This window comes from Balaenoptera physalus (assembly GCF_965194825.1).
Source record: "Balaenoptera physalus genome assembly, chromosome: 1".
Taxonomy (NCBI): domain Eukaryota; kingdom Metazoa; phylum Chordata; class Mammalia; order Artiodactyla; family Balaenopteridae; genus Balaenoptera; species Balaenoptera physalus.
This window is the reverse complement of record NC_138882.1, coordinates 78,076,089-78,101,750: the sequence shown is the minus strand read 5'-3', so window position 1 is coordinate 78,101,750 and position 25,662 is coordinate 78,076,089. Positions and strand designations below refer to the sequence as shown.

At 45.7% G+C, this 25,662-nt stretch overlaps 1 protein-coding gene across 7 annotated transcripts; it reads left to right on the top strand.

Annotated features, from left to right (window-relative positions):
* Positions 1 to 7,675: 7,675 nt before the first annotated feature.
* On the top strand, positions 7,676 to 24,653 carry FCGR2B (Fc gamma receptor IIb). 7 transcript variants are annotated; one of them, XR_014267782.1, is made up of 9 exons: positions 7,676 to 8,034; positions 12,318 to 12,338; positions 14,076 to 14,333; positions 18,619 to 18,873; positions 19,517 to 19,639; positions 21,867 to 21,923; positions 23,195 to 23,329; positions 23,883 to 23,920; positions 24,043 to 24,093. XR_014267782.1 is itself a non-coding variant. In XM_082475894.1 (8 exons), exons 1-8 carry the CDS (start codon positions 7,779 to 7,781, stop codon positions 24,130 to 24,132), a joined length of 1,095 nt encoding a protein of 364 aa, XP_082332020.1. In that variant the 5' UTR covers positions 7,676 to 7,778; the 3' UTR covers positions 24,133 to 24,653. The 7 variants fall into 7 exon arrangements, 4 of the variants coding, with proteins under 4 accessions (XP_082332020.1, XP_082332019.1, XP_082332022.1 ...); XR_014267780.1 differs by lacking the exon at positions 21,867 to 21,923; XR_014267781.1 differs by lacking the exon at positions 21,867 to 21,923 and having other exon boundaries at positions 23,192 to 23,329.
* Positions 24,654 to 25,662: the final 1,009 nt, after the last annotated feature.

Below are 25,662 nucleotides of genomic sequence, written 5' to 3'. Positions count from 1 at the left end.
TAAATAGATCCTTTCCGATCTTAGCCACACCTTCCTACTTGACCACACTCAAAATTTCTTTTCCAAGAATCCTTTTCCACAAATATTCTCCAACTTTTTATATCCATCCTAGTTTTGTCCTGTTTTTTCCTTTTTCTTTTTTTTTCCTCTTTCTCATTCTGGAATAAACATTTTACTTTAGGACAAAATTACTCTTTTTTTCCCTAACAAAAACACATCTCCATGTCTTGCATAGAAATGTTTCCCTTATTATTTCTAGTAGTTTTATATTAATTATAATTCTTATCCTTAAGAATCCCTTGATTCCTAGTGAAAACTAAAAAGTAAGCAATTGTGGACTGTCACTTGCCAATTCTGTTGATTGGCAAATTTGCAAATACATTTCCTAATTTCGAGAAACATATTCTTCCTCATACCACATTTTTTCAGTGTGACACAAACCATGTTTACTAAGAGATCAAAATATCTTTAGTTCCTCTGTAAAAGGAAGTCAAAAGTGGATAAATCTATGTTCAGTACTTAATGTTTCAGTATTTTATCTTACTTGGAAATGAACTAGATATTCAGCAAATATCCATCATTTAAGTTACCTTAGTGTAACTTTAGGATTCAAATAACCAAAATAATTTTGGAAACTGTTTTTAAGTAGATGTACCAAAAGCATAATAATTGTTGAAAAGTTCACTTACAAACTTGTATCTTTTTTACATATATTTAATTTACTTGTTCTGAACATTTATGTTTAGATTCTTCATGACAATTTAAGAGACATTAAACAGCTAACCATCATCATAAGTTAGCTTTCTTGCTGACAAATTCTCTAACAGAGATAAAGTGAGCTGATTTGACTTTTAGTAAACCTAGGTAAAATAAAAGTATTGTATTTAATGCTGGTAACTCTGAAGACATGCCTGTTTGAATTAAACCAACAAATTTAAACTAGCTTTATTTTACAGAAGCTTATCTTACATCATGTGACCTTGGCAAACATTTGGGTTAATTTCTGTATTACTGAGAGTATAGTTGATTTATATAAATGCTTAAATTTCTTTAAGCCAATTAAGTAGAGCTCGTTACAAATTAATTTTGGCACTACCACCTGAAGGTAGAAAAAAACCTATGTATGTATGTATTATAACATATATACATAGACATACATAAACATACAGACAGATGCAAACAGAAGTCTTACAACTTTCATTTTAAAATTTTAGCCATGAGACAGCTATGATAATACAAAACTCAGTGGTTTATAAAAGAAGAGTTGGGTCAAAATTGTGTTTCTGGCAGGTGGAATAAGTTAAAACTAGCTGCTCAGATGGCTTAAATTTTTTACTAATATTTGTGAAGACTGAAAATTTTTCATGTATGTAGTTTCCAAATAGCCTTTCCTTTTTTTAAAATTTTTTTTCCTAGTAAGGATTACTTCTCTGAAGTTTGAATTTCAAAAAAATGGCACAGGGAACGAATGCAAGTTCTTCCAAGAAGGACTTTTATTTTCTATATCTAGAATTTTATGATACCTACAAGCTTTTTGAGATGAATGGGGAGGTTTGGGAATTGGTAAAAAGGATAGGTTGGCTTTGAATTTTTTCTAGAGCTGCGTTTCTGATCTTACAAGACAAGGACAGTTTTTTCCCTAATTAATTAATTAATTAATTTTTGGCTGTGTTGGGTCTTCGATGCTGTGCGTGGGCTCTCTCTAGTTGCGGTGAGCAGGGGCTACTCTTAGTTGCAGTGCGCGTGCTTCTCACTGTGGTGGCTTTTCTTGTTGCAGAGCAAGGGCTCTAGGCACACAGGATTAAGTAGTTGTGGCATGAGGGCTCAGTAGTTGTGGCTCATGGGCTCTAGAGCTCAGGCTCAGTAGTTGCAGCACATGGGCTTAGTTGCTCCGTGGCATGTGGGATCTTCCCAGACGAGGGCTCGAACCTGTGTCCCCTGCATTGGCAGGCAGATTCTTAACCACTGCACCACCAGGGAAGTCCCAGGACAGTTGTTTTTAATTCCTCAAAGAATTGGGTTGAAGCCTGAATGATCTCAAAGCGTTGACCCACCCATCCAACTATACATTATCTTCATTTTGCTTCTTTATATCAGGGAAATCTTTAACTAAGATACAAATCAAAAGACCTCTATGTTCTAGATTTGTAGATTTTTTTTTTTTTTGGAATATTTTCTTTCATTCAGCTTAGGCGAGAAGGCCTTAAAAAAAGGTCCTAACAGACCCTGAATATCAGCTTCCAATTTGACTGACTTCTGACCATAGAGCTACTTTAAAAAAATCCTTTCAAATATCTTGTCAGGTTTCAGCTGGGAAAAATAGTAAATATTTCTGGCAGTATTGAACAACCCCATGAACCCAAGGGTGTCCCGAAAGAGGGTACAAAAGATACGAACCCTCCCAAGGTCCAGAGTGACTCGCAGAGATAGTCACGAGAAAGAAGACTTAGACAATTCCCCTGAGAGCTGGCAAAAGTCAGCAGAACCCCAGAAGCCAATGGGGTGCAACCCTGTTTTGTGCTGATCTCAGCCTATCAATAACCAGTGTTGTGGTTGGACAAGCTCTTGGGGTTCTTATAATGATTGCAAGATGCCCTTCAGCAATAACCATCAGGAAACTTTGAAAAAAACAGAGGCTCATTACTTATAACACCTGGAAATTACACAGCACACCTGGGGCCACACAGCAAGGTCATGGGGAGACAGAGTGCACGTGGGCCTGGGGTTCTGCTTTTATTGGGGCTGAGGGTGGGTCCTAGGGTTTTGGGGGCTCACTCTTTATTGGTGAATTTAAAATATAAGAGCAGGAATTTAAAGGACAGGATGGAAGAAAACAAAAACCATGTAGACCAATTGGTCAGTTATTTAAATCTACCAAAATCTCTAAAACAAAGGAGCCTCAGTAAGTGGAAGTGGCCTGGCTCTTTATCTACTTGTGTGGTTGGTACTGTGTTTAGCTGAGATAGCCTTCTTTGAAAGGGCTACCCCTTGAAATGGATGCCTTGGCAATCAAAGCTTAAGTCAGCCACTTGTATTGCAAAAAAGAAGAAAACTATCAGGGCTTACACTTCAAACCCATATTTCTGCCTGGCCATATTTTGGGGGCCCCAACCTGATGGCTGCCAAGTCAAGTTCTCAACACAAAATGAGACAAACAGAAGAAAATAGCTGTCCCTGGGAGAGAAGAATTGACAACCAATAGGCACCCCAAAACCAAAATCAAAAAAGCCTGAATTTGGAAAAGAAAGGACAACATGAAATTTAATTTTCCTCTCTTGACCAGGCACTACAGAGATCTGGGAGACCTGACTGTGGTAAGAACTCTCATCCTTCACCAGCTTCTGCCAGTTTTTCCAGGATCCCTTCTGGAGGCTCTGGAGCATGAGGTATTTAGAGTGTAGCTCTGGTATCTCTCAGAATTTAACAAGGGTTTCCATTAATCTTAGTTTTAGTGTCCCCTTGGCTGTTTAAGGGAATAATTGGTAGCAGTTTACCAGAGACGCCCTCAGAGCCTCACCAACCCTGAGAGGGGCCATTTGGTGACCTTCCTTTGAGGGTAGATATGGGTTATCTGTAAGGCCACTAACTTGGCAGACTTTTGTTTACAGTTCTATAGTCTCTTCAGGGTGGAAAGGCAATTCAGATAGAGGATTAGCAGAGTGTGGGTACTCAGGTAAAGGAGGACAGAGGGGAGTAGTAGGAGTCACATCAGGCTTGTAGTCTTTTGTTTTAGGTACCTCTTGTGTCTTTTTTTTTTTTTTTAATTTTATTTATTTATCTATTTATTTATTTTTGGCTGTGTTGGGTCTTCGTTTCTGTGCGAGGGCTTTCGGAGTCACATCAGGCTTGTAGTCTTTTGTTTTAGGTACCTCTTGTGTCTTTTTTTTTTTTTTTAATTTTATTTATTTATCTATTTATTTATTTTTGGCTGTGTTGGGTCTTCGTTTCTGTGCGAGGGCTTTCTCCAGTTGCGGCAAGCGGGGGCTCTTCATCGCAGTGCACGGGCCTCTCTTGTTGCGGAGCACAGGCTCCAGACGCGCAGGCTCAGTAATTGTGGCTCACGAGCCTAGTTGCTCCGCGGCATGTGGGATCTTCCCAGACCAGGGCTCGAACCCGTGTCCCCTGCATTGGCAGGCAGATTCTCAACCACTGTGCCACCAGGGAAGCCCTTGTGTCTTTACTTTTACGTTCCCCTTTTGCAATGAATCTTTCAATGAAGCTCTCTGGGACTCTTGAAGCTTTTTGGAGGCATACCAATTAAAATAGGTATCCCATTCTGTTTGTTTGATTTGAGGACTCTTACTTTCAAGTGCACTCTTAAATGAGCCATCTTGTCTAACTGGAAGATTCCCTATAATGGCCGTTGTCATTCTAGGTTGTCTTAGTAAGATGTTGCCATTTTTGTAGATATCTATAGCTTCTTGGACCGCATTTATCAGACATAAAATAGGCAGGTGTGCCAGAAGGTGACAAGCTTAATTCTTTGATATTTGAGGGTCCCACTTCTGTAGCTAAGCCTTGGATCTCTTAGAGCCAAATTAATGCCTAATAGGGATCTGCCACCAGATTATGTGTTTTTTTTTTTTTTTTTAACAAATTTATATATTTATTTACTTTTGGCTGCGTTGGATCTTCGTTGCTGCGTGCGGGCTTTCTCTAGTTGCGGCAAGCAGGGGCTACTCTTCGTTGCGGTGTGTGGGCTTCTCATTGTGGTGGCTTCTCTTGTTGTGGAGCAGGGGCTCTAAGTGCGTGGGTTCCAGTAGTTGTGGCACGTGGGCTCAGTCGTTATGGCTTGCGGGCTCTAGAGCACAGGATTAGTAGTTGTGGCACACAGGCTTAGTTGCTCCGCGGCATGTGAGATCTTCCCCGACCAGGGCTTGAACCTGTGTTCCCTGCATTGGCAGGTGGATTCTTAACCACTGTGCCACCAGGGAAGCCCCGATTATGTGGTATTTAACAGTGTACCTTGTTACATGGAAATTTTCGTGAGGTTGGCATGTGACCTACTTTTCATCTAACCCATTCCTTGACCAACTTATCCTAGCCCAGGAGTCTGAGAGTGAGGTGGTGAGCGCTCAGTACACTCCACATTTATTGTCTTAATTTAATTCCCCAAGTCCCTCAGCAGTTCATGCTGTGGACTTACCTCAAGCTTTGTGAGTTTCCTAATGGATGCCATCAAGCTTTCTTTTGCTTCAAGGGCTCCTATTATTTTCCCTCATTTAAATAATTCTCCCTAGTTCAACCAGACTTACTGTTTCTGACTGCTTGAGCACTGTTCCTGAGATCCGTCAGTGCCTCCTGAAGGTGTTTACACTGTAGCTGAGATTGGGCATAAACTCAAATGTTGTGGCCTACTAGATCTCACCATGAAATATCTGAAGTCCCTCACACCCCAAATTTCCACCTAAAAAGATTAGAACAAACAAACTTGAGCTTCAAATGGGAACTTGGTGGAGCTCGGTCTAAGATAAATTACCAGAGATACTGGAGAGCAGCTGGAGAGGTAGCAAACTAAAGTGGCTCTGTAGGAAACTTCACCTTCATCTAGGAGCCAACCCGGGAATCTTCAGTAGCTGTTTTCACATCACACCTCGTTGACAGTAGAGGCTATACCTTGCAAAGATTGCGGGTTTGCTTCCAGACCACTGTAATAAAGACAATATTGCAGTAAAATGAGTCACACAAATTTTTTGGCTTCCCAGTGCATGTAAAAGTTACGTTTACACCATAGTCTATGAAGTGTGCAATAGCTTCATGTCTATAAAACAACATACATAGCTTAATTTAAGATGACTTTATTGCTAAAAATACCAAAACAATTTCAATAATAACATCAAAGATCACAGATCATTATAACACATCATAATAATGAAAAAGTTCGAAATACTGTGAGAATTACTAAAATATGACACAGAGACACAAGGTGAGCCAAATGCAGTTGGGAAATAATGGCACTGATAGACTTACTCAACGAGAGTTGCCACAAACCTTCAATTTGTAAAAAATGCAATATCTGCAAAGTGCAGTTAAGTTAGCACAATAAAATGAGATATGCCTGACCTGTCCAATGATAAAACTAAAACAATTTAGTTACAAGATTATTCAAGGGAAAACAAGCCATGGATTGAGGTAGTACAGTTCCTCATAAGCAGTGGAGAACTCTTCCCAAGGGATTTGGGCAAGACCAAGTTTTATAGAGCTTCAGAAGAGGCAATGTGGAGACAGGGCATGACTGGCTAGGAGGTTGGGAATTTCCTTATAAGGCTAACAGGTCCTGATTTCTAGAGTAAGGTAAGCTAGCTAAAGCTGAGTTGGAGGATTGTGATTGGTGTATGTTACGTCTCTGGACAGGTTTTTCCTGTTAAGTGCAGGCTGACTTAGGTTTAGATTTGTGATGTGGTCTGGTCCACTGGGTGGTTCCAATGTGTGGGTCCCATTATATAAATTAACCTTTAAAGTGTTGATGTCAGCTCACTGGAGTCTTTTCAGTGGTTAAAGAAATTTTTTCACCTAAAAATCAGATAAGGGCTGGAGGTAGATTGGGGGTGGGAGGTGGGGTAAAACGGGGCCAGTAGAAAAGCCTTGGCCAAAGGAGTGGGGCTATTGAGGTTTCTGAAGACCACAGAGTGTAAGAACAGGTTTTACAATGTCATTTTCTTGAATATTACAGCTTGCTTCCTGAGAGAGCTTTTGGGAGAGAGGCCCCAGCAGAGGGCCCCAAGAGAGATCACAGAGCAACTCATGTTCTGGGGATGTTGAGGGTGAACAAATATTGATGAGGATGACAACAGAAATCAAAAAAGGGAAACTAGCATTGACTGGATACCCACAACACGCCAGGGACTTTGCTAGCACGCAAATTCTCTTTTAATTTTCAAAAACCTTGAGTGCAGTGGTTCTCAACCAGGGGCAATGTTGTCCCCAAGAGAACATTTGCCAATGTCTAGAGACATTTTTTTTTTCACAACTAGGGGGTGCCCCTAGAGGTCAGGTATGCTGCTAAACATCCTACAGTGTATAGGACAGGTCCTCACAATGAGAATTATTTGGCCCCAAATGTCAATAGTACTGAGGCTGAGAAACCCTGCTTGAAGGACGGGCACGCTAATCTTCATTTATACAGATGTGGAATCTGTAGTTCTGAGAAGCTACCTGTCATTCAAAATTAGACTTACACAGCTCTAAAGCCCTGCTCTTTGACCATGCCATAGTGATAAGAACAGTGATGGGTAAGAAAGATAAAGAACCAGGGCACTAATTGCTGCTCAAGGATATTTGTTGGAGGAATGAGTACAAGCGTGAACGACAAAGGGGAATAAGAGGATGGGTGTGATCATCCTATTGCCACTCTGACACACGTCTTTGTCCTTGTTCCACAATCCAAAACAGAGTCAGGATTATGATAATAAAGAAAATCAAATGGTGGGGGGTGGCCACAAGTCGCTATGCTCGATCTCAGGAGGGGTCTGATGCCAGTGTCTGCGCCTCTAAATAGATCTAGAAGTACGGGGAGTCTTCTGACTCACTCTCCTCCATCGCCTTTTCTAAGCAGAGAGACAGACAGGAGGTTCTGAGCTGAGTTTGGGTGACCATTTATTCCCCTCTTCTCCCAGAGGCTGAGCCCAGCTGTGGCCCCAGAGGAAGAGGAGAATCTGTTTCCCAGTTTCCACATTTTCTGTGAACTTGGAGTGGGACTGAGCCAGATTGATTCTGGGAAACCCTGAACTTCTGGGAGGGAAAAGTTGAGATGAAAGAGGGTGGAAGGGGAGGAGCCAATGACAAAAACAACACTTCTTTTCACTTCCTCTTTTGGACTCCAGAATTTGTCTGTTCTCTGGGGTGGAATCTGTCAAGCCTCGAGAGAAGTCTGTGTCTGCCGTGCTGGGCTGTCAGAGCCAACCTGCTCTCTCCAGGAGGTGATGGGGATGCCCTCATTCCTAGCCCTCCCTGCTGCCAGGAGTGACCGAGCTGACTGCACATCCTGCCATCCTTTGGGCCACATGCTACTGTGGACGGCTCTGCTATTCCTGGGTGAGGCAGGGTCCCAGGGGGGACAGTGGAGCAGGGACAGAGGCAGGCATGCTTTTCTAACTCAGCTGCTGCCACCTCGGTTGGGGCTGAGCTTTGGGCAAGGATGAGGGCTGGCGCGGGAAGCACGTCAGGAAAGTCAGGAGGGTGAAGGCAGGCTGATGAAAATCAGATTCTGACAACCTTGCTGGCCTTGGCAAATTATGAAATTGGCAGAGGTCTTTTTTTTTTTAATTAATTAATTTATTTATTTTTGGCTGAGTTGGATCTTTCTTGCTGCACGTGAGCTTTCTCTAGTTGCAGTGAGTGGGGGCTACTCTTTGTTGTGGTGCATGGGCTTCTCATTGCGGTGGCTTCTCTTGTTGTGGAGCACAGGCTTTAGGCGCGCAGGCTCAGTAGTTGTGGCGCGTGGGCTCAGTAGTTGTAGCTCGTGGGCTCCAGAGCGCAGGCTTAGTAGTTGTGGCGCATGGGCTTAGTTGCTCCGCGGCATGTGGGATCTTCCTGGACCAGGGCTCAAACCCGTGTCCCCTGCATTGGCAGGCAGATCCTTAACCACTGCACCACCAGGGAAGCCCAGAAGAGTTCATTTTTTTTAAAGTCTTTTGCCCAATTTCACTCAGCACCAAAGTCCCTGGTGCTCTGCCACCCCCCAGAGCGGAGCCAGCTGTGAGGAAAGTCTAGTGACCTAGACTTGAAGGACTAATGAGTGGCCAAGGTGTTTACCTTCCTTAGAAATTTGTGTTTCACTGGGACCGTATCTTAGGTGAGAGGGCTAATGCTGTCTTAGGCAAATAGGAGGTGGGGGGAACACATTGTGGTTGGGGGCAGTGGCTGTTCTCTGTGCTCCTGAAACCACTTCAGGCAGCAGAAGCGTATTCTCTTTATGTGAAAGGAGATTCCCCTGGGAAAAAGCACAGGAGGGTCTGGGTTATCCAGGGAATGGGGATCAGAGAATACATAAGCCAGGCAATTCTAAAATCAGTTGTGGGACCAGAGGAATCATGCATGTCTCTTTGCACTGCACAAACATGGGGATACGTCCTGTCACCGTTTGAATAGAAAGACAGGATCTTAGGCTGCAATTGAGCGCTCCTTTCTGACCATGTTCTCAGCTGTGAACTAGGGACCAGGGACTGATAGTGCTGGTGGGTGGAAGAGTCTAGGGAAGGCCGAGTAGGGGAGCCTTATTGCCAGGAATGTCTCCCCAAGCTCAATTTCTAGAGTATCTACCCTCAAATCTGCTTCAGTGTGGTCCCAGAGGACATGCAGCCACTTTCCAAGTTATGTACTATGATCGATAGTAAAATCTGTTCAGCTCTGGGAGCCTTGGCCCTCAATAATGGATGATACTGGGGCAGGAGGTGGAGGTGAGGAAGCGAGAGTATCCTCCCATGAGCAGGATGAAATGGATTGAAGCAGAATAGCATGAAAAAGGAGCACTGAACTACCTCACTTTTCGTATGGAGAAGCTCAGGCCTGGAGTAGTGGCATGCTTCCCTACCTCTGCTGTAGTGATACCAATGTGATGCCTAGACAAGACTCCTGGGAGAGACTTTTGGAATTTTTATCCATTTGCCCTTTTGCTAAGTCACAAGGATTTACTCTGTCTTTTCCATTCTCATCTGGGCCGCCATATTTAGGTCTTCATTGCTCAGTAACTCCATCTTTACACCACCTTCTGATCCAGTCTTGACTGTCCTGTCTCCTGTTCTCCAAATCCATGCTGTACACTGAGGCCATGACTTCTTCAACTACAGCTATGGCTGAGTCACTGTACTTCATAAATGACTTCAGCGCTGCTCCACTGCCTACTTTATAAAGCTCCAATTCTACTCTTAAAAGTAGATTCTCATCTAGAGCCAGGCAGTGTGTACACATATTCTCTGCTTTCCAAGATTCCACAAACTGCCTTGTTTAAACATTAAATAAATGCTATGTGCAGGCTCTGTTCTAGGACTTGGAGATTTCTCACTGAACAAGAGAGACAGCCTTCCTGACCTAAAGCACAAGGTCTTTGCCTCCCTCACAGTGACAGTATTATACTGAGTATGAACATATTTAGTATTCACTAATATTTGTTGAATGAATAAATGGAAGGTGACTTCTCTCTACTTTTCTCATCTCTTACTTGTTTCTTCTCTTCCTCCTCCTCTTAGTCCTACTTCTTTACCCGTTCCCTGCACTGCCACATTGTCAGCCCTACACACTCTGCTTTTCAGCTATCACTTCTGTGTCAATGATTTCCAAACCTATCTTTCTTGTTTGTGTCAAGTACAATTTCATATTTCCACCTGCTGGTTGGAGACCTCCAAATTGATTTGTCAGCTCAGAAACAACACACATTCAAAATCCAACTATCATCTTCCCCTCACAAATGTTCTTCTCCTCCTAACATTTATATTTGTGTGAGCACAACTAATGTTTTTCCTAGTCACCCATTTACAAGACCCCCATATCTCTTCAAGTGCCACGTTCTCTCTCCCTCTTAAATTTCTCTCATGCCCGTGTCCTCATCTTTACGTTCTATTGTCAACACAATTTTTGGCTCTCTTATCTCCCACCTAGATGGACTCAATGAATGATTTCCAGAGCACTGGCAAATAAAATTAATATGGCCACTGCCCTCTTTGAGCTTACATTCTACTGAGGGATATAAACAGTAAATAAAGGAACACAAATGCATAAATATTAATTGGAAAATGGCTATGAAGCTGTCAACAGGATACTCTGATAAGAACACTTGTTGCGGGGGACATGAGAGAACAGCCTACATTAACAGGATGATATGGCAAGAGTTTTCTGAGGAAATGACTTTTAAGCTAAGACCTGAAGCATGTTAAGGATTAAGCCATCTGAAGATACAAAGGAAGCAGGTTTAGAGTAGAGGGATCAGCATACAGAAAAGCCCCAAGTCTGAAGAATGTGAAGAGGTCTGGTGTTATTGGAGCTCAATGAGTAGGGGAAGTGTGGCTCGAGATGAGGCTGGAGAGGTGAGCAGGGCTTGTGTCAGGTGTGGCCTTGTAAATATTTACATTTTATTTTCAGAGCAAAGGAAGAGCACTGAAGGCTTGTAAGCAGGAGGGTGATATTATCTGATTTGTTATTTAAAAAATAACTCTAGCTTCTCTATGGGGAATGAATTGTCGGGGGAACAAAATAAGGGAAGGGATAAGTTAGGAGATGGGAGAAAGCTGCTGGTGACCTAAAATAGTGTGAACATGGACTGAAGCTGACGCATTCAAGAGCTAACTGGAAGCAAGATGATCACAACTTTACTGGTGCAAAGGCCGATAGGGTTTGGGAGAGAGAGAGGAATAAAAAGAGGACTTGGAGTTTTCAGGCACGAGTACCTGGGCAGATGGTGAAGATATACACTTACATGGGGGAACCTGGGAGAGAAATAGAATGTGTCCACTTGATTTGACATTGAGATCATTGGTGATTTTGACAAGAAAAGTTTTAGTGGACTGGTGAGGGGAGAGTTCAAATTGCAGAGAATGAAACAGTGATTGGAAAGAGAAGAAATGACAACAGCCTTTGTAGAAAACGAATTGAGAAATCAGGCTGGGAAAGGGAGCAGAAAAATAATTTTGGAATTATATGTGGTGTCAAGTGAGATTTTTTTCCTTTCAGTGAAAGATCCTGGGATATATTTATGTTGATAGGAAAGGTCCAGCTGAGAAGGAGAAATGGGTGAGGCAGAGGAGAAAGGGAATAACAGAGAGGGGAAAATCCTTGAGCGGGTGAAAGGGAATGTGACCCAGGATAGAGACTGACCACAGATAGGAGGAGAGATGTCCTCAGTGAAAACCAAGAAAGGAAGATGGATAGAGATGCAATAGGTTAGATGATTTAGTTGGGGGAAGATGTGAGACCTCCTGTCTAACTGTGTTTGTTTTCTCTGTGAAGGATAAAGGAAGGCATCATCTTTGAGTGAGACGGGACGGGAGGCAGAGGACTGGACAGTTTGAGGAGTGAGGAAAAAATGAGTGTCCCTACCAAGAGCCGCAGAGCAAACGTACTAGAGAAAAAGTGCCAGAACGGCAGTTTAGTGTCCTTTTGAATATGGAGACAGTAAATTTACAGAGATACCAACCTGCCTGCTTATGTGGTAATTTCATTAACACACGGCTGAAGAAGTAAAGGCATGGACAACCCAGGTGGGACGTAAAGCAGACAGAGACCGGCAAGAGAGTTAAGGGGATTTGCAAGGAGGTGATTATTTATAATGATGAATCATCATATCTAATGAGAAAGTAGGCTGATCTTTGCTTTCTCTCTTACAGCTCCTGTTGCTGGGAAACCTGGTAAGTGCTCACCACATCCTCTCCCTCCCCCAGCTACTCTCTCTATCTCTGCTCCCTGCACCCTGTCTGGAGGTGCTCTGGATGCACCAGCAACCCAGGACTGAGGTAGAACCAGGAAAGAGTAATTGTTCCCGCAAGATGCCCTGCCCCCTTCTCCTTCCTCCTTCCCTTCCTCCCAGGGAAGCCAGGGATGGGCAGCCACGGGGCACAGCCTTTCTGTTCCTGTTCCAGTGAGACCTCACAGATTCTGTCACAGAAAATAACTGTCTTCTGTCTCAGTTGCCTTCCTCTCTCCAAACTAAATCACGAACCCAGGCCATTTTAGTTTCAGCCACATGCAAAATCACACTATTTGCTTAGGTTAACCCCATGGGTTGATAAATCCTCTACTTTGCATGTATCTGAAGGCTTCAGGGCCTGTTCCCTTGGACACAAATAGGAGATACCATTGGTTGCAGCTTGGTGGGATGAACACTGCTGGGCACTGCTTTCTCTGCACCACTAACCTCTCCACCTCCCAGGACTGGTAGTGGGGTGGGGCTCTACCTGGGCCACTGAACGCAGGGCTCCCTAGACTGGCCTGCCAGCCTTTCGCCTCTTTCTTTTTCTTCTGAGGCCACAGAGACTCCTCTGTGCTTGGGTGTCAGGACAGGTCTATTCTAAAGGATAAAGAACGGGGACTTCCTTGGTGGTCCAGTGGTAAAGAATCTGCCTTACAATGCAAGGGACACAGGTTCGATCCCTGGTCAGGGAACTAAGATTCCCACATGCCGTAGGGCAACTAAGCCCACACAACTAGAGCCCACGGGCCACAAACTACAGAGCCCACGCGCCCTGGAGCCTGTGTGCCACAACTAGAGAAGAGAGAACCCACACGCCGCAACTAGAAAGAAGCCAGCGCACCACAACTAAAGATCCCACATTGCAACAAATATCCCTCATGCCGCAACTAAGACCCGACACAGCCAAAAAAATAAAATAATATATCTTTTTTTTTGTTCTGACTTCTTCCATTCTTTTTTTTAAAGATGTATTTATTTCTTTTTATTTAGAAATAAATACATCTTAAGGAAAAAAGAAACTAATAATAAGCTGCTGTATAAAAAAATAAATAAAATTCTAAAATTCAAAAAACAGTAATAAGCTGTAAGGATACATTGTACAACAGAATATAGCCAATATTTTATAAAAACTACAAATGGAGTATAACCTTTAAAAATGGTGAATCACTTTATTGTATACCTGTAACTTATGTAATATTGCACAGCAACTATACGAATAAAAATTTTTATTCCAAAAAAAAAAAGAAAGAATGGAAGAAGTCAGAACAGAAACGTGATGCCTGACTCTCAGCCTGGCACCACAGGGGAGGAAAGTGATTCCCCAAACGATGTATGTGTAGTATGTGTGTGCATGTCTCTGTGTGTGTGTGTGTGTGTGTGTGTGTGTGTGTGTGTGTGTGTGTGTGTGTGTGTGTTTGCCCCCTCTCCCATTCCCCTACCTCTTGTCCTCTCCCCTGAGTAGGAGCCAAGCTCCCTGAGAGAACCTGGGTTCCTGGGGGCCCCTGTGTGGGCTGCATGAGTTGCAGGAATTGCCTTTAGTTGCAGAACAGTTCTGCGTTGGGTTCCTCTCTTGATGTCTCCAGCATGGCCACAGTTTTCCATCATCTGCGATTTGGGGTCTGCTTAGGCCCTTGGGGTCCCTTTCCTCATGCTGCCTTCTCTCTCTGCCCCTCAGCAGGTCTCCCGAAGGCTGTGGTGAACATTCAGCCTGCGTGGATCAATGTGCTCAAGGAGGATGACGTGACGCTGATGTGTCAGGGGACCAACTTGTATGAAGGCAACCTCACCCTGTGGTTCCATAATGGGAGCTCCATCCAGAGCCAGAACCAGCCCAGCTATAGCTTTAAGGCCAGCAGCAATGACAGCGGAGACTACAGGTGTCAGAGAGAGCAGACCAGCCTCAGCGACCCTGTGCATCTGGATGTGATTTCCGGTCAGTGGAGGAAGGCCTGGGAGAGTCTGGGACAACAAGGATAGAAGGAATCTGCTTATATGGGAGAGGTTTTTCAGAAAGGGGAATTGCCTGCTTACTGGGAAGCATGGCTGTGAGTTGTTTGAAGGGGCTTTTGTCCACTCATTTCCCTTTTCACGCACCCCATTGCTTAGTATGTGTGGTGAGGTGGAAGTTCCTAAGAGATTTCTCAGAATATGTTGGGCTCTTTTGTCTCGGTGCTGATTGAGCAAGAAGGTGACAAGGCCACTGACAGGCAGCTGGGTATGAGAGAAGCAGAAGGAAATCCCTAATTCACAGAAATCCTTCCATTTTTATGGCAGAGTCGAATGCACAGACAGACCACAACTGAATCCTAGCCCTGGAAATTGCTAGCCATGTAAACATGATAATTTCATTTACCTTTGAGCTTCAGTTTCCTCATCTGCTCAGTGGAGATACTACTGCCTCCCCCATCAGGTTCCGGTGAGAATCAGCATTTCCCTGCCCCCCTGCCCTCTGTGCAACTTGAGGTGAAAGTTGTGTCTTAACCACCTTTTATATCCAGCCCCAGGCACAGGACAGGGCTTAATAAATGTTTGCTGAACCGATCAATGATCCTCCAAAGCTCCTGGCAAGAAATACGTTCTCCATGGAGAAAAGCTGCAGTGTGATTATGATGAATATTGTCATTGCTATTCTTCACTTAGTCCCCTTCCCTCACCCAATTCTCAAATTCTCCTCAAAGGTATCTAGGCCCGGTGGGCCTGCAGCTCCAGGCCTGCAATCTCTACCCTCTGTGCTCAGCAGGAAAAGACAGTCCTGGAGGGAAGCCCCAGAGGCCTGGCAGGGCCTCAACCTCAGTGCTCCTGCCTCTCTAGGAAGGGGTGGAGGTGAGAGATCCCTCCCCCGAGACTGAGCAGGTGCGTTGACAAGGAGCCCTGGCCCATGAGGTGGACGCCGCCCTGAAGGACCTAGGTGACGAGCTAGATGTGAAGGCCTGGAGCCAGAGCGCCAGCCGTGGGGACCCTGGGCCACTGTCATGGAGACTCGAGTCAACAGAACGCCGACTGCACCGATGGGAGTCCCCACTCAGGTGGTGGCGCTCGTTCCCAGACAGCTCAGGGCCACGGTCTAAACAGCAGGCAGAGCAGGCACTGCAGGGGCAGCTCCGTGGGCCTCAGTATCTCCACCAGTTCGTGTCCAGCAGCAGCTCAGCAGGCCCAGCTGCACAGCCTGGCTGCCATCTAGTGGCCGCAACTGCTGCTAGTCAGCAGGCCAGCTCCCCCAGACACCAGCACAACGCAGCAGCTGAGCGCCACCCCGGCCTCAGTCAATCTGGCCACTGCATCAGCCTCCCAGCTCACCAGCCAATCCCACAGTGAGCTCTCCCAGTGTTACCACTGTGACCCAATCTGTGCTACTGGGGAACGCCACCTCCTCCCCCTCAACCTGTCCCAGGCCCAGATGCATCTAAGACCACAGCTGGGAAACCTATTCCAGGTAAACCAGACCTTGGCCCAGAATGTGCCTCTAGCTTCTCAACGCATCCTGATGCCTATTAGGACAGTGGCAGTCGTCCAGCAGGAGGGGCTGTCTGCTCAGGCTGCTGGAGTCCAGGTAGATGCAGTTCAGGTAAAGAACTTGGCACTGAGGGACAACAGGCTCAGCCCGAAGCTCCACCCAGAACGCTATTCCCCTGTTGAGCCTCCCCCAGGTCCCTGTTGTCTTCTGCATGCAGTCCGTGCACCTGCCGGGCAAACCCAGACGCTGGCTGTCAAATGCAAAGAGGAGGGCGATGATGTGTCCACATTGGGTTCCGTGCTCCTGCCAGGGCTTCTCCAGTAGCAGAGAGCCCCAAGGCCACGGAGGAGGAGAGCAGGCTTGGAGAAGAAGCTGAACTAGTGACCAGTGGGAAGGCTAATTCACCAAGCAGTGAATTAGCAGCCGTGGCCCCTGCCCATCAGCACCTCCTCCTACACTAGCCATGGGGTCCAGATAAATGGTGACTCAAACAAACCTCCACAAGCCATTGTGAAGCCCCAGATGCTCACCCACGTGATTGAGGGCTTTGGTATCCAGGACGGAGCAGAACCTGTCCCAGTGTGTTGTTCTCCATTACTGAAAAGCCACTACAGACTGGCCTCCCGACAGGGCTGAATGAGAATCAGTCAGGTGGCCCCTGGGTAGGGGACAGCCCATCTGCTGAGGAGTCAAGAAGACAAATCTCCTGAAGTTCCAGCACTGTGGGAAGTACATTCCTGGAGAACAGTTTTGTGACTCCAAGAGTTTCTGCTCCATGACTTGTACTAAAAGGTACAGTGTGAACTGTAGCTGCCAGTTCTGGTTGAAGAGGAGAAACATGAAAGAGTTTCAGGAAGCCCACTATGCTTGTGTTCACCAGTGCGGACCCAGCTGCAGCTCCTCTGCCATCACCCATGCTAAGATCCAGGGCAAGTGCCACAGGGGTCAAGAGGACTCTAGCTGGGGTTCAGAGAATTCCAGTCATGGTAAAGGACTCTCTCCAATGTCCCTGGGCCTTTATCGGTGAGAGCTGGACATGGGGAATGTGACCCAGGGAACCTCCATACAGCTGTGCCTACACCAGGATTCATGGCATCAACCCTGTGTTCCTGTCCAGTAATCTTAGCCACTGGAGTGCAGAGGAGGTATATGAGTTTATTGCTTCTCTACTAGGCTTCCAGGAGATTGCAGAGGAGTTTTGTTCCCAGGAGATGGATGCAAAGGCCCTTTTCTGACTTAAAGAACACCTCGTGAGTGCCGTGAACATGAAGCCGGGCCCTGCCCTCAAGATCTGCACCAAGAAATTGTCCTCGAGGAGACCTAAGGTGGCCCTCTTGCACAAAGCAGCCTAAGGCTGGCACTTCCACTGTCCAGGTTACAACCTGGTACCAGTAGAGACTTTGCCGAGAAGAAAGTGCTGTTCATATGATGTGCACCTTCAGTAGAGGGGATTACCCAGACAGGGAGGAGAAGTGCAAGAATTGGTTGCTGGTGCTACATGGAAGCAGCTTTGACATTTTCTCTGGGTTCTACTTCATTTAAAAAAATCTTCACAATTCTCAGCATTCCCACCTACCCCAATCCAACCGTTATAAAAGAGGCAGTCTAGGGAACCAGGACTGCTCACCTAATCCTGGAGTGGAACGTCTAGCCAGGGCCTGAGTTCCTCAAGAGGAGGAATACACAGGATGGTATGGGAGGAAATGGGTGGAACGGAGGGGTGTCTCCCCAGTGGGAGAGGTGGGGTTTTCTAGCTTGTGTGACCCAAGTCGCAAGATCTGGTGCTCCCCACCTTCCCTCTGGATTGTCCCACTGTAGCCGTGGCCCAGAGTTTTCTCTTCATTGTCACTCCCTCCCTCAGTATTGAACATTTTCACCTGCATTTGTGGCAGGCTCAGCAGCCAGTGTAGACTTTTTTGGCATCATTCCGATCTGCTGAAGGGGCTAAGCGTGGTTGACTAGCACACGTGTGGCTGTTGTCATTTCTTTCTCATGTCCCGGCTCCCTTCCAACGTATCTATTGTTTTCTACCCTTTCTTTCCAATTCCAACTCTACTGTGTCCTATGGCTTTAGGAAAAAGGAGTGCGTGGGCTGAGGTCAGATTATAAGTACCCACCTTAGCCTCTATTCCCTATACGGCAAAGAAATTAAATATCTCTTTCCTCAGTAAAAGGATGAAAATCGGGGGAAAAAAGTACATAGCAGGCTAATGGCCCACCCATGTCACTGCTGCCTTTAGACAAAGTCCCCGCTGAAGTGAAATTCCACTTTTACTAACATGCACCAAATAAGCTAATATTTGTTAGATGTCCGTGACTTTCCCCAAAGACACTTGACTCTGTTGTGTCCCCCTCACGTGTTGTCTCCTATGTCAGACTGGATCCTTCCCTCCCTCCCTCCCTCAGGGAAGGGAGTGTACTATTGGGTCTCCTGTATCCTTCCTGCAGAGGCCTGTTGGGCAGGACAGGAACGGGAAGACAAGCATATCCTGAGCACCTCCTATGTGCCAGGAACTACCGTAGGTAGCTAATGGGATTATTGTGACTATTTTCACATACGAGGAAACGGAGGCCCAGAAGACTTAAATTATTTGCCCAAGATCACAGAGCTCATACATGATGGAGCCAGAATTACAGACCAGGGGTGTCTGATTCCAAACTTAAGCTCTTCCCTCCACACACAGTGGCCCACCAGTAAGGATGGTCTGGGTCTCGGATTTGAGTCAAGACCTCCTGAGTCCTGTGGTCCCTTTGTGTCTTTCAGACTGGCTCCTGCTCCAGACCCCTAGCCTCGTGTTTCAGGAAGGGGAGCCCATCGTGCTGAGGTGCCACAGCTGGAAAAACAGCCCTCTGAATAAGGTCGTATTCTTCCAGAATGGAAAATCCAAGACGTTTTCCTATCTGCGTTCCAACTTCTCTATCCCACAAGCAAACCTCAGTCACAGTGGCGAGTACCACTGCACGGGATTTATCGGGCGGGCACTGTTCTCGTCACAGCCTGTGACCATCACTGTCCAAGGTGGGAACTCTGTGAAGATGAAAGGAAGGGAGAAGAGGGATTAGACAATTAGGGGTAAGGTCACATGGACCTACAGGGAGATCTGAGAACTGCCCTAGCAGCAAACCTGGGCTCTGGGGCAAAGCACAGGGGCATGGCGCCTTGCTAAGTACTGGCCAGAGCTTGGAGCCCTCAGCTTCCAGGTGATAGGTGACAAGGCTCTTGTTCCACTTTGAAATATAGGCCCCGTCGCACCAAGCCCAGCAGTGGAACAGAGTTATCTCATTGGTGCAGAAGTTGTCTTAAGCTCCTGGACATTCCTAAGAGCTGAGGTTTTCCTAATTTCTTCTCATGTCTCATGATATGTCCATTCACTCTCAAAGGCATGGCATGTCCTTGGCAGTTCAAGGCTGTTCAAGGGTACAGTGGTGGAGGCGTCAGGTCCATCCTCCCTGCCATCCCCGAGGACTAAGAGGAACCCTTCCCTCTGCCTTACACACTCAACAGCGTGCCTTCATTTGATTAGCAGAGAAACGTGGGTATAGGAGAGGCACAAGCCCAGTTCCAGAAATCCTGTGCAGGCGAGGTTGAGGGGGGAAGTGAGTGTTGCGTTGGAGGAAGGACAGAGATGGGTACTGCCTGTTCCGACGCCTGTGTTCCCCAGGGTCCAGCTGGAGCAACTCCTTGTCGGTGACGATAGCGGTGGCTGTAGTCGCTTGGATTGCTGCAGTGGCTATTGCTGGTGCCATAGTAGCCTGGTTCTGCCTCAGGCGAAAGCAGATTTCAGGTTTGTGCCTCCTCTTGGTCCCTCTTGTCATCAGTCCCTACTTAGCCAAGGCCCTAACCCCAAACATTGCTAGAACCCTTGTCTTTGGGCTAGAGAATCCGTAGCATTCAAATATAGTCCCATATTTTATTCATTCATTCATTTGACAGGCCTGAACAAACTTGCTTATGTGTCAAGCACTGTGATAGACTCTGTGGATGATGCCAAGACAAAGAAGTTCAGTCTCTGCCCTCAGGGAATTCATAATATTGTGGGGAAGACTGAAATGCAAATTGATCAGTATAATTAGAGGGGATAAGACCAGTATTAGAGAATGCAAAGGCTATGACGGGGGACAGAAGAGCTGGCGCAACCCAGCATGGGCCGGGGCAGTTAGAGAAGGCTTCACAGGAATGCAGTGTTGTGTCGTGACTGAAGCACACCTGGTGGGGCCAGACTGCCTGAGTTTAAATCTCAGCTCCTCAGGTCACCAGCTGGATAACGTTGGGTGAGTTAAGCAATATGTTGAGAAGATGGAGTTGGTGTATTAATTTAAGAATATGCCGATCATGACCTGCTGAAAGAGGAGGCACAAGCCACCCACATGGGCTTGGCAGCTCCCTCAGCATCTGATTTCACTTCCCAGATTGGTGAAAGTGAAAACCCCGGGGTCATTTTGATTGAAAGTACAGTTTCGGTACACTCACGCAAAGGAAGTAGAGTCACAAGACTTGCTACTTACAGATCCCAGAAATGGGAAGGGGGGTGGCAGTCCTCTGTCCCAGGTCATGGGTGAGCAGGAGAGAGAGAACAGTGTAGCAAGCAGCTATTACTTATACGGTGATTGGGGTGGAGGACACTATTTTGCGGGCTTAACTCTAAGTGGTTATTTTAAAAGGGGCCCCAGGAAAAGCAAAGCGAGAACTTATGGCGGGAATCCTAAATTCAAGTCCTTATCTTAAATGTTCCGATTCTGGGTGTAAGCAGGTTATCATACTGTAAAATGCCTAGGCAGCAACTCAGGGAAACAAAGTTTTTTTTTTCAGGAAAATAAACATTGTTTTTCTCATCACATTCAACTTCTGTGTGCCTCAGTTTCTTCATCTGAAAAATGAGGCCACGAATAGAACCTACTTCCTAGGGTTATGAGGGTGAATGAGTCGGCAGCTAACAGACAGCAAACATCACATAGTATCACACATAGTATGAGTTATCGTTATGGAGGAGAGTTCTGATGTTTGAGAGTAGCAGTTAACCAGGCAAAGAGGGCTAGAAGAGCATCCCAGGCCTGGGGCCAAGACATGGAAATGAGAAACATTGTGGCTAGGATGGGGATCATGGGAAGAGTAAGGAGGTTGCTGTAGGCAGTTTGATGCCATTGAAGCCATAAATCACGAGGCAGAAAAAAAGGAGAGATGAAGCAGGGCAGAAGAATGTATTCCAGGTCATGGAATCCACGTAGGCTACCTTTAAAGAACTAAGCTGTATTCCAAAGGGGTTGGCAAGAGCACAGGAGGGCAGTAACCACGTCTCCTTGTTCTGCGCTCCCCCCTCCTCCGCCCCCCCGCCAGCACCTAGCACATGCTTGCCAAGCAGCAAGATGATCGATAAACATTTGTTCACTGACTGATCAGCTGAAGAATTTCAGCTCTTGGAAAGCAGCCTCCTTCCTCCATAGTACTAATGTAAAAGAGCCGAGAGAGAAGGGAAGGTGCCATACAAATCTAATAAGCAAATCGTCACAATTCATAACACTGAAAAGCTAGCTTGCTGGTGGGAGAAAGCACTTAAGATAGCCAGATACAGAGAAAGTAAAGGGGAAAAAAGACTCAGAGCCATTGACAAAGAGAAAATAATACTACTAATACCTCACAAAGCACTTTGCAATTGGTTCATAGCCAAGACCTCAGTTACTGATGATAAGTAAATGTAGAGATTCAGGGAGAGATACCGAGAGAGAGAAAGAGGTGTTTTTTAAAAGGCAGAGCAAGCTTAAGAAAGATGCAATAGAATGGCCTTTCTGAGAGTCCCAGGAGTCCCTACTGTTAACCTAGGCAACTTACATCTCTCTAGACCAGCCCTTTTACAGGCTAGGGCAGTCCCTGGGGAGTGGGGAGGAGGGGGGAGGCGTCTGTGTGGGAGAAGGGGGTGTGTTGGTTCTAACCCGATCTTGCCTCTGGTGGTCTTTGGTCCTGAAGACTCGAGTCCTACCCCATAATCCTACTAACCTCCTATGTGCCCCTCCTAGCTCTCCCAGGAACCCCTGAGCACAGGGAAATGGGAGAGACCCTCCCTGAGGAACCAGGTGAGTGCAGCTCCCGCTCTGGGGGCTCAGTGACACCCTGCCTTGTGCATCAAGAAGCTGCTTGTGTGAGTTCTGCTGGGAGCACAGGAGAGGGAGGGGGCAGTGGGAGGAGGGCAGGGGCTCAAATCTCTTGGTCAGTTCTGAGACTAGCTCCTGGGCCTAAAGAGGACCTCACTGGAGATAAGGAGAAGATGAACACCTGTCCTAGATAGAGAGGCAAGGGCCTTGTCTGAGTTTCCAGGGTCAGAAATGCTGGGGATATTTCCAGAGCAGGACATCAGAGATACTTAGGTCTTTCTGTGGAGCTTTGGAAGAGCTGACAGAGGACTGGGGTTAGATGTCATAAGACTAAGGCAAATAGAATTAAGGGGATAAAATTCTAGAGGAAAGGAGAAAGAGCCCTAAGGAATAAAACTTAGATTTGCTGCAGAGTCTGTCTCTGTGGAATGATTGGGTAAGGGTAACAGGGCTCAGCTCTTAGTGGAACATTAAGAGGAGATTTTGGCCTGAGAAAGTTCTGGGGTACTAGGTGCATTAGTGGGCTTTACTCTGTGGGCAAAGCTTGTTTCTAACGCCCACTCGTGTAGGTTTATTAAAATGCAGGCCTGGCACTAGCTCTGTCACTATCATAAAATGGAATCTTGAGTGTCATTCCCCCTCTTGGGGTTTAGTCACCTCATTGAGGAGACGAGTGGGTTAGCCTGGGTGATCTTTAAGCCCTTCCAGGTCTGACATTCTGAGACTCAGTGACCATCCAACCCCTGGCCCAAGTGGGAACGTGTTAAAGGAGCAGTAATATTCCAGGCGACTTCCTGACTGGAGTTAAAGCCAGAGCACGAAGGAAACTGGAGCCTTCTCTGGGGACTCCCAGACAGCAGAAACGGACAGGAGAAAGAAGCCCTCGAGGACTCCACCTCCGATGGCTGGAGTATGACTCAGAGCAGAGCCAACAGGTTTGAGAGCTTGAGCAAAATGGCACAGCTTTCCGGCTGCGCTTTGAGCAAGGCCCCTGTGTCCTGTGGCCAGGCCAAATGGGGATATGGACCAGAGTCTTCACCAGGACCAAACTGCTGTAGAAGAAAGTCCAAACACAAGTGGATTAGCCATTTTGATGTTTGGTTCTACCTACACTGGCATAAATATATTTCACAAGGCATTTATTTCACAGGAAGGCATTGGGGCTGATGGTTTCCCAAAAGACACAGCTAGGTTGCCGGGATGGTTGAGGGATGCATTAGAAGGAGAATTCAGGACGTGGTTTGTTCCAGAAGTTGGAGCATGGCACACAGGGACTCATTGTGTCCTGGAGATGAATGAAGACACTAGATGCATTGTCTCAGACTCCCTCCCCACTTCCTGAGGAATGCTGCTTTGCAGTTACTGAGGCTGCTTTTCGCACTGGCAAAGTGAGTTTATTGGCAAAAGCATGAGGACATTTGGATGTGTTTTAGATATTTACCAGGGAGAGTACTGGCTGGGTTGCTTGCTTCCTTCTTTCCTTCCCTCCAGCCTTCCTTGCTCACTCTCACTCTCATGCTTTCTTTCTTTATGAGATCAGGGAGTGTCAGATCCTTCAAAGTTCCAACAAAGATATACTACATCTGGCCAATGTGGAAAGGCCACCATCTGTGGCTGGCAAAAATCTGGATTACTTCACTCTAATACTCAACACCCCCATCTCCTCCCCAGTATATCTCTGATCCCCGAAGCTGCCTGATTGCTTTGAGGAAAACCCAGTGATCCTCTGAAATGAGTGCAGCACAAATGATCACCTCCCTCTGCTAGTGTGGCCCGTGCGGGAGGCCGTGTCTGGGATACCAAGGGCGGGTAGTGGATGAAGCTTTTGGCCTGCAGGCCTGAGTTGGGGTTCAGTGGTCCTCGCCTCAAGCCTGGTTTGGGCCTCAAGCAGCAGCGCGGGTAGGCTGTGCCCCCGCTGATCTCTGTTCTTTTTGCCCACAGCCAATCTCACTGATGCTGAAGAGGCTGCCAAAATTGAGGTGAGCCGTCCCAGCCACCTGCTCTTCCTTCTCCCTTCTCCTTCTCCCCTGCTGCTGCTTCTGTTGCCTTCATTCTTGTGACCTCTCTGTGGATCCCCATTGCTCCTTTCTGCTTTCTCTAGGCTGAGAATACAGTCACCTATTCACTTCTCTCGTATCCGGAAGTTGCAGAGGAAGAAACAGAGTCGTCGGATTACCAGAACCACATTTAGTTTTCATTGTCTTGCCTGGGACTTGGGGAAGAGAATCAGAGAGGCCAAGATCTGGTGTCTTCTGTCCTGAATTCCTCTTAAGGAGGAGAAGAGGATGCTGCAGTTCTAAAGGAGAATGATTCTTCCAGAGTTATCTATGTGAATCCTGAAGCTCCCTGTTTTCAAAGCCACAGACGATACGGTCTCAGCTAACTGACTGCTGATTTCTTCTGTGCTTCAGCACTTCTCGCCATCAGGACTCTTCTGTTATACATCCACAAAGCCGGTGAAAATTACCTTTATTAAGAGATTGTAGAAACATGGGAAATGCTGATGTTACAGGTTACATGAGAAAAATTAGATAAGTATGTATGATTTCAAAAATGTTGAGATAGACTAACATATGCCAATATATTAAAAGTGATTGTTTCAGGGTGGTGGAATTATTGGTGCTTTTCATTTCCTCTGTTAATTTTTCTGTACAGATCATGTATTACTTTTATAATAAAATACTACACTAACAACATTACCTTTTAAACGCTGTACCGGTTGGAGTGTAGACTGATTTGGGGTCTGTTTCTTTTCAATGGTAAGAATCTTGGGAAGGTAGTAACGGGTAGGAAGTGAGGGAGAGAAAAGATCTGGAGTGTAGGACGAGTATCCCTCTTCTAAAAACTGAATATCCGTCTTCCAGTGAATTCGTGTTCTTGTTTTCATGTCTTCTTCCCCTTCCTCCCACGACAAATAAACACCAGTTCTCAGGAAGCCAAACTCCAGATGAGTCCTCAGTGGAGACTGCTGACCCTGCCCTGCTCTTCTCCTATTATAGTCACCAGAAGGATGTGAACTTCTCAGAGAAGTTCCCGGTAGGTTTGAAACGTGACTGACAGCTTCCTCGGGAGTTTGGTTGGTGCCCTTGGAGAGGGCTCGTCTTCCTGGGACTCTAAGAGCTTCACTGTGCAACATTCTTGCAATCAGGATTTAGCTGCTTCCTTTGTTGGGTAGTTTCCATAACTTTCTATAATACTCACATATTGTATTTCATACTCACATATTGTTATAATAATAAGGAATAGTAATTGCAATTACTGGGTTATTGAGGGGCTTACTTTATGCCAAACTACATGCTTTAGAATTAGAGCATTTAAGAGTATTGGCCGTGTATAGTTCTTCTTTTGCGATTTTCTTGCTCACATACTCATGCCCATTTTTATAGTAACAATGTATGTCCCTTTATTTATACATTACAAGGTAGCAACTTATTTTATTTACATGTAAATTATTTTACTCTGCTAATTTTTAAAATAAAATTAAAATACAGATAAGCAAAAAAGATGATTAAGATTACCTATAAATTCACAAATCAGAAACAATCAATGCTAAGTTTTTTTTTTCGGTTTTAATATTTTTAAATTGAAGTATAGTTGATTTACAATATTGTGTTAATTTCTGCTGTACAGCAAAGTGATTCCGTTATACATATATATACATTCTTTTTTAAATATTTTTTTCCATTATGGTTTATCATAGGATATTGAATATAGGTCTCTG